Below are 9444 nucleotides of genomic sequence, written 5' to 3' on the forward strand. Positions count from 1 at the left end.
TGGGGCCCGTTTGCTTTGTTACCCAGCGAAGCAACTATCATCCCCATCTTCCTGTTTAGATCAGCATCATCCATTGTGATGTCATCTTGGCGTTCATCTGAGTCCATAAAATCCTCAGGATGGTTATCATATGCTGCACCGCGACTCCGGCCACCGCCTGATCGGCCTCGACCTCTTCCCCCTCTGTTACTGTTGCCTCTTCCTTCACCAGGACCGCTGCCCGGGCCTCTGAACCAGCTAGCTTTCAGATCCTTAAAAACTAGTGCTTTTGGTGCCCAAACATCGTCACCACATTCCTTAAACAGATGCCCCAGATAACCACATACCGCACACCAATCCGGGAGCCTCTCGAATTTCACCCGGAAGATCACTCGCTGCATCACATCCTTCTTCTTGATAACCAGAGAAACTGCATTCTTTAGTGGCTTTGTTACATCAATCTTCACCCTCACCCGTGCAAAGTTCCCCTCAAAATCTTGGGACTTCGGCTCAACGTAAATGAACTCTCCAACCGTCGCCGAGAGCGCTTTGATCTTAGGGAAGAAACCATCCGGAAGGTCGTGGATCTGCATCCATATGTCCAGTTTGGTGAGATCGATCAAGGAGGGTTTAGTGAAACCATCATAGGGTGCCAAGATCACCGCTTTGCCCTTGAAAGTCCACGGACCCTCCTCCATTACACGCTCCCAATCGCCAAGGCACACGAACTGTAACATATACAAGTTATCCTCCAGAGGTCTGATTTTAACTTCCTTCACCAGATCCCATGCGACTCGCATGTTCCTGTAGAACCAATACTGGCTGTAAGATTTCTCCGTATGAACCCTAGCCAGGGCCATCCAGCGGGTTGCTTCAGCCGGAAGTTCATCATCCTCCACCACTACGTCCTGTAGATCGTCTTCCTTCAGACCCAATTCTTCCATCATTGCCGCCAGATCCGTTTCCGCTGCACCCGAGGATGCACCATCTTCCTTAGTTCTCTTGCCCGAAGAAACCATGTCCACGAGCGGTAGGGTCCCCATCGCTTCGTCCGCTGCTGCCATGGTCAGGGTCAAGGGACCCCGACCGCCGGCGGAGGGAAGGAGGCGGGGTAGATCAAGATCTCTATGGCGAGGAGACAAGTCGCCGCCGCCCAGAGGAAGAAAACCCTAACGAGAGGGGAAAGACGGATATTGCGCCGAGCCTCGGGGCCATACCCTGCTATTTTTGCAATTCCTATCGGCCCATATCCACCTTTTTTTTGAACTCTCGGCCCATATCCACCTGGTTGGACTGAACTTATCGAATTGGGATCTGACAGAGCAACTAATGAGCGAGTATTCCTTGAGAAGCCCCTGCAAGGATAACTTTTGGAGGGCTGAGAGCGCGCCAACCTCAGCCACCGCGACGAGTTGCGTGCTGGACGCTTTCTCTGATTTTTTTATAGCGTTTTTGGCTGTTAGATTTCCCTCGGTTTTGGATGGAAAAGAATTCAAATTTTTTGGTCCAGAAAAGCCATTTTTTTCTTCTTCTTCTATTATGTGAAAGCATAGATTTACTTCTCGTGGAGGCATGGATTTACTTCCGCGAGAAGCACGGTCATACCCATTTCCCTTTCGCGAGAGACATAGATTTACTTCTCATAGAGGCGGGGATTTGCTTCCACAAGAGGCACAGTCGTGTTTGTCACAAAAGGCTTCCTTTCGCCAGAGATACATATCTACTTCAGGTGGAAGCACGAATTTGCTTCCACGAGATGAGAGACATACGTGTGCCGCATAAAAAAAACACTTTTCTTTTCTTTTCTTTTTGCGAGAGGCACAGGTTTATTTCTCGTATAGACACAGATTTACATCCATGAGAGGCACAATCATGCCTCTCGGAAAAAAATGTGTTTTCTTTTATTTTATTTTTTGTCGTGAGAGACACAAATTTTACTTCTCGTGGAGGCACGGATTTGCTTCCGCGAGATGCACTGTCGTGCCTCTCGAGAAAGTTAAAAAAGAACACATTTTTTTCGTTCTGCAAGAGGCATAGATTTACTTCCCGTGGAGGCACGAATTTGCTTCCACGAGATGAGAGACATACGTGTGCCGCATAAAAAAACATGTTTTCTTTTCTTTTCTTTTTGCGAGAGGCACAGGTTTATTTCTCGTATAGACACAGATTTACTTCCATGACAGGCACAGTCGTGCCTCTCGGAAAAAATGTGTTTTCTTTTATTTTATTTTTTGTCATGAGAGACACAAATTTTACTTCTCATGGAGGCACGGATTTGCTTCCGCGAGATGCAGTGTCGTGCCTCTCGAGAAAGTTAAAAAAGAACACATTTTTTTCGTTCTGCAAGAGGCATAGATTTACTTCCCGTGGAGGCACGGATTTGCTACCGCGGGAGGCATAGTTGTGCCTCTTCGGAAAAGAAAAAAGCATGCTCCTGATTTGGGTTTTTCGACATGGGATCTAGTCTTGAAGATGTCATAGAAAAAAGTAACATATTTGTCATCTTATGCCGAGAGAGGGATACACCTTAGGATTGGTAACATTCAATTGTGTTGCAGGAAAAAGCATATATGGAAGTAAATCCAGGAGCATTACTCCAAATTCAGCGATGACCGCTCGAGTTGGGCAGACCATTAAGAGGGACAGAGTGAGGTTCCCTTGGACGGTTTTGGGAACCTTCTGGAGGGTTCCAAGATTGTTTTCCGGTTTTGGGAACCTTCTAGAAGGTGACTGACTTTTTCTGTATCTTTATTTGTTTTGGTTTTTGTTATGTTTTTTCCTATTTCATTTTTTGTTATGTTTTTCCTTTTTCTTTTTTTGTTTTATTTTTCCTTTAGACCTTTTCAGGTTTTTTCTTCTTTTTCTCTCTTTTTTAAGAAATACAAAATTCAAAAAGTTAAAAACCATCACATTTCTTTTCAAAATTTCATAAACTGTTCACTTATTCAATTTTTTTTAGTTTTTTAGTCAAGTCTTAAATTCAAGTACACTTTTTAAATTCATGATTTTTTAATTCTTGAATATCAATTGTTCAATGTCTATTAAAAAACTGTATTTAAAAAAGTTTTTGTGTGTAATTGATATTTGCTCACCATATATTAAACAAAGTTCATGTATATAACTAAAATGTTCATCATATATTAAATAATTGTTCAGTATGTATTTCGTGGAAATGTTCACAATATTAGAACAATGTTCACTATGTAATTATAAAAATTCCACCGTATATTCAGAAAAGATCATTGTATATAACTCAAATATTTAAAGCATAATAAATTATTGTTTTGTATATATGATAAATGTTTACCATAACTTTAAAAAAATCTCTTAACAATATTTGTTCAGAATTTTGAACGTATGAAGATTTTAGTCAAACTCAGAAAATGGTTTGGAAATCTGCCCATCGTATTTTTCCCTTTGATTTTAAAAATGTTCACAAATTAAATAAGTTTGCAAAATAATTAAAAAATGGTCGAGAATACAATAATCCATTGGGAATTTTCAAACATGTTTACTTTTTCAAAATTTTGATCATCTCTTGAATTAAATAAAAAATGAATCCTTGAACATTTTTGAAATTCACGAATATTATTTGAAGCCATTAAATTTTCTGAAAGACACAAACATTTTTACATATTGCAAACATTTTTTCATAAAATAAAACAAAAAGATTTTTTTTAAATAAAGTGTTATCCTGCATTGTTTAGTAAAATAGGGTGGCGTAACCGTTTCTTTTTAAAAAAATAGTTATCAGTTTCATTTTAACAAAAAATGTTCGCCAATATGTAAAAATGTTAGCGGCCTTGAAAAAAGTTAATAAATCCAAATAATATTCCTGAACTTAAAAAATGTTGAAGGATTCAAAACTTTGTTTGTAAAATTCAAGAAATGATCACAAATTTGAAAAAGTAAACATTTTTTAAAGTCCCAACTAATTATTGTATTCTCGAGAACTTTTATTTATTTTGTTAATTTATTTAATTTATGAACATTTTTTGAATCAAAGGAAAAAATACGGTGAACAGATTTACAAATTATTTTTTGAGTTTGACTAAAATCTTCATACATTCGAAATTCTGAACAAGTATTGTAAAGAGATTTTTTTAAAAAAATATGGTAAACATTCCATCAAGCATACAGAACAATAATTTATTATACTTTTAATGTTTCATTTATGTACACTGTTTTTTTAATAATGTTTAAGAATTCGAAAAAAGTGTTATTGAATTTAAGAATTCACTAAAAATCCAAGATTTTTTTTGAAAAAGTGAATAGTGTTTGAAATTTTGAAAATAAATGTGATGATTTTTAAATTTTTCAATTTAGTATTTCCTAAAAAAGAGAAAAACAAGAAAAGGTTTAGACGAAAAATAAAACAGGAAAAGGAAAAAAACAAAAGAAAAACCGAAACAAGTGAAGATACAGAAAACCGTCAGTCACCTTCTAGAAGGTTCCAAAACCAGAAAGCAAGCTTGGAACCCTCAAGAAGGTTCCCAAAACCGTCCAAGGGAACCTCGCTCTGTCCCTCTTAATGGGCCGCCCAACTCGAGCGGTCATCACTGAATTTGGAGTAATGCTCCTTGATTTCCTTCCATATATGCTTTTTTCCTTTCAAATAATGAAAAAAATAAGTTTTCTTCTCTCTCTCAGAGGATTAGCGTTAAAAATAACAAAAAAGTCAATGGGATCCAAGTCGAAACTCCTTATAAAAAATCAAAAATGCTCGAGCCATCAGTGAGTTAGCATAGCTCTATCTCTCCAGAATTGTCTCTCTCCACGAGAATATTTCTAAAATAAATTCCGACCGTGAGCCTATCTTCACCTCCAAGTTCTGGAAGTTTTTTCAAAAGCCTACAGTAAATACAATACTTTTCAGCACAACTTATAATCCTCAGAGACAAGGTAACGATAAACCTAATCTTGTAAGATACAATCAAAGCTTGTCATCTCATTTTCTATGAAATGAGATGACTACCTCATTTTATTGAGTTCTCCGACAACAACACATTAAAGGTGGTCCTTGGTATGGATCCCTTCGAGTTTCTTTACTCCGCTCAATTGGTCTGAAACTGGAAAATGTCAACATTTCGGTTCGAACATCATTCAAGGCGCAGAAGAAACGTCTGTATTATCCTTAAGAACTTGAAAGTAGCTCAATCTATGCGATATAACTACTAGGACAGAAAACATCGTCATCCGCAGCCGCTCTCCACCACCATCGCGAGCCTGAGGGGATTTGAAATAAATATTGCTCATATATTTATAGTAATTTTTTTTAGTTTTTATCTAAGTGATAATGCCACTAAACAAATACTCATCGCATCTCTAAACATATACAGTTTTTTGAACTGAAATTGTAAAACAAGCCCAAACTATAAAAACAGAAACCAAAATTCGTATCCATGATGACTTCAACATGTATGATGGGGTTGTACATACTAAACATACATCTTTTTATGCATACTTTGGGCTACAGTTAACTCATACATCATATTTATGTATATTTTGGAGTACATCTAACTAGTAGGCGTACATCATATTTATTATATTTAATCATGAACTAGACCCAAATATTAGCTACTATTAGTCCTCATTCTTAAAATGTCATAATGGCTATGGCTATAAATACAAATATGCTTAAGTTAACTGGACTAGGTTGGCTATATTTGTATTAGTTTTTAGACATTTAGTCTATGACATTAAAATAATGCGTTTGTAAATTGGGGGAAATTTTCTTTTAATGTATGTAAACTAGAAAAGAACAAGACAAGATACAATATTATAGTTTGTTGTGTCCATTTTAGTATCTTTAGCTGCCTTAAACCAGAGTTCTAGAGCACACCATTCAAATAAATATCTAAATATATTTTCTTTTGCAGGCTACGTATAACTAAATTATGAATTTATAATGAAAGTGTGTCCAAGTATGAATTACTACCATTTATTTATTGTTTGTTGATGAAGTGTGGCCGTTCTTTTCCTGAGCTTGAACCGACCAGCAACACATGTTTGTTTTGAGTTTTGAAATGATGACAACTTAAGTTTTAATATAATTTTATGTAGATTTTTGAAATGCCACATTTTATACTCTAGGAGGCTAGGATAGTGCATCAGGTCATATCTAACATATCTAACCGAAACCCTAATATTTAGCGCCTTAAACCTTAACTCCTCAAATTTGCAGAGTTGGAGAAAAGTAGTTTATAACCAAACTCATAAAGAATTTTCTTTGCCAATCCTTTTATCTTTTGGCTGACATACTCCATTTTAAGTACATATTTGCACACGTATCAAATTCAAATTTGAACCAAGGTTCACACTATTCATGAACATAAAAAGGATCAAATTTACAGATGTAATTATTCTAATTCAAACACGCGAAAGGGTCCAAATGATTGTCAAAGCTTGGCATAAGTCGGATTGGGTGCAAACTAATCCTTGACAAGCTTCCCGTGGCCTTATGCTTTATCCCGATTAATGTACAAGCGGCTGAACTGTGATCCTAATCTCAGATGCCGAAAGTCCTCCTAAACGAACACTACAATGCCATCTCAACATCACCGTCATCTTCTTCCTCCTCCTCCAAAGAAGAGCCAATGAAGAATATCTCCGTTGACCTCTTCATCTAGTTATTGCAATATTTTATGTTGCATTTGATTGTAAAAAACAGTAAAACAACATCAATGAAAAATAAAGAAAAATAATCACCTAGCTAATTCGTCAAACACGATGAGAGCGGAATTGCGGCAATGCCCAGGCTGTGGGTGGACGGTGTGGCTGAAGGGATGGCCTTCAGGCTTTGATAAGAAAGAATATCCTCAAAGCCATGCTTGCTTGTCGCAAACCAAGCCCGTCGTGCCCAAACTCCGGCTTTCGAAAGGTCACCGGAATGTCTGAGATTCCGGCGGCGTTGAGCTTTTCTGCAGGTGTTCTACGACATTATGGTCATCTGCCGTTTCCATTTTCGACGGAATGAAGCTCGACAGTGGCCATATTCGTCCACAAGCTCCAGGCAGCATGGGGAGGAGGGAGATATGCGCTGATTCCAGCAGCGGTGTCAGCCGACGAGCAAATCTACGATGGGCCGAGAGATTCGGCAAGGTTGCGGGTCCGGTGTGTTGGCCAGCGTGCGCAGTAGTCGGTGAGGGAAAGGTAATTTGCGGAGGCGGTGCCGGGGGTGGAGGTCGTCGAGTGAGAGGTAGCCGGCGCCTAGGGTGAAGCTGAAGGGAATCTTTTTGCAGAGAACTTGTTTGGGGGGCTCAAAATTAAGAGCCGATGGAGGCTTCTTCTAAAAAATTGGAGCAGTTAAAGGAATTTGGCTAGGTGCGGCTTAACTGATAAAAGAACTTTGGAACTGATTCTGGACCCCCACCTGCTCATGACGCCCCGCCTGTTCCTTGAGGGAACCGGATCCTCTAACATCCTCAAGAGATGTCACGTAAGTTACAGTAACCGTGACATCCCTTCTTCACATCCATATGGTTAAACCTAAAATGATTATAATTAATTTGCAAATTTCAAATCTACTATATAGATTTACAAAAATTACATAAAAACCAAATTATGGTGCAATAAAATTATCTTTTGATTTATTTTTGTACATGCTACAGTAACTTGACATTAGTTGCTACAGTAACCCTCACATCCCTTCTTCGCTTTACACACTCATTTCACTGTAACTTCATGACATCCCTTGAGGATGTTAGAGGATACGCTTCCCTCCTTGATATGCTAACCTAGGATGGTGCATAAGCCTGAAAACCCCACACAAACTATGTTCATGAGCCAATATCTTCTCCAGAGGAATTCATAGCAAAAGGAATACACCTCGGATCTTATTTATTACACTAAAAATAATGAATATGCGAGCCAAACTGAATAAATAATAAATTTACAGCACTACCCATCTCTACCATCTGCCGATCCGATCTCAATCAATATAGATCGACAGGAACGGGGACGAGACCTCGGCAATCCTACATACAAGACACACGTATATATGCACAATCCGTGCACGGCTCAAATGGTTTGGGAATGATCTAATTAGGCTTGAGCTTGAAGGTGCAGCTGTTGGATCGGATGCGGAGCCGCGTGCCGGCCTCGAGGCTGTCCACCACCAGGCTACACCGCGCCTTCCCCGTCATCGTCCACAGCTTGAGTGCGCCAAACTTGATCCGGATGGGCACGCGCGCGGTGACCGTGAGCGGCACGAACCCGGCCTGCCGCTGCTGCGCCAGCTGCGCGGCCACGGCGCTGTCGAGCCTGGTCTCCCCCTGGAGCGTGATGAGCGGCCGCACCGTGCTGCGGTGGCCCTGGTAGAGCGCCGGGAAGGCGCCGCGGCACAGCTCGGTACCGTTGAAGGAGGCGGCGACCCAGCCGCCGTCGTAGTACACCCCGATGCGCCGGTTGGGGTTGTCCGTTATCACCTGCACCTCGAACGCGTCGCTCACCGTCATGGAGGTGGTGTTCACGTCGAACCGGGTGGCCGTCAGCCGCTCCACGCGGAACGTGGGGATCTTGGGGCGGAACACGGCGTAGAGGATCCCCGCCGTGGCGCCGAGCGCGACCACGAGCACGATCAGCACCAGCAGCGTGCAGCACACGCACCGGCAGCACCGGTTGTGCCGCTTCCGCCGCGGCGCGCGCAGCGGGGCCGCCGCGCCGGGCGCAGGGGCGGTGATTGGCAGCCGGTCGCCATAGGCGCCGCTGGGTGGCGGTGGCAGCTTATACTTGTTTTGCTCCGGCACCGCGGGCGGCGCCCCGTCGACGATCACCGGGTGGACCCGGTGGTAGCTTGCCATGCTCTCTTCACCTGACTGGCTGGTTAGCTCCTAGTTGCTTGCTTGCTTGCTTCTTACAGCACGTAGAAGCAGAACACCGTCGCGGAATGAACTGGTTTGCACAAGGAAGATGTTCAAAGCTACCGATGTAGTGGGAGTTGAGGGGTGATCGGGTCCAAGTTTATAAGTGATGGCTCGTGTCAAGTTGGTGTGTTGGTTGGTGCTGCTTGGGTTTCTTTCTAGATGTTGGAGCTTTCTTCCGGTCTCGAACCTTGACTTGGCTGCTATCGTTATGTGTGGCTGCGTGCGTGCTTGACTTGGGCCTTCTTTCCCTTTTTCTTCCTTTGAAACAGTGGCCGTCTCACATGTGTCTCTGTTCTCATGAGCACTCGTGTCTCCTTCAAGAAATTTTGGGTTCCAAGTTCCTGCCTCCATGTAGGTTACTAGCTAGTCAGACGCGTTATAATCCGCGACTAACCAACCGAGGCAGTCATTTTGCCACACGTTGAACCTCGATGGATCGTATTTTGTTTTTTAAACACAGTACAATCACAATCACTCATAAATAAGTGCATACACTTTCCGTATAAACACGCGCACACATACCCTACCTCTATAAGCACCTTAGAGATATTGAGCCGGTATATCGTCGTGAAATTTATGAAGTCATCGTAGGCGCCTCGTC

At 41.5% G+C, this 9444-nt stretch overlaps 1 protein-coding gene across 1 annotated transcript; it reads right to left on the bottom strand.

Moving 5' to 3' along the window:
* Window positions 1-7789: 7789 nt before the first annotated feature.
* On the bottom strand, window positions 7790-8960 carry LOC125534524 (NDR1/HIN1-like protein 6). The gene has a single exon (XM_048697726.1). It carries the CDS (start codon window positions 8778-8780, stop codon window positions 8019-8021), a length of 762 nt encoding a protein of 253 aa, XP_048553683.1. The 5' UTR covers window positions 8781-8960; the 3' UTR covers window positions 7790-8018.
* Between the last annotated feature and the right edge of the window lie 484 nt (window positions 8961-9444).

This window comes from Triticum urartu, chromosome 2 (assembly GCF_003073215.2).
Source record: "Triticum urartu cultivar G1812 chromosome 2, Tu2.1, whole genome shotgun sequence".
NCBI classification, from domain to species: Eukaryota; Viridiplantae; Streptophyta; class Magnoliopsida; order Poales; family Poaceae; genus Triticum; species Triticum urartu.

Excerpts from the sequence above, each read along its gene's own strand:
- LOC125534524 (XM_048697726.1), bottom strand. The coding sequence starts at position 8,780 with ATGGCAAGCTACCACCGGGTCCACCCGGTGATCGTCGACGGGGCGCCG.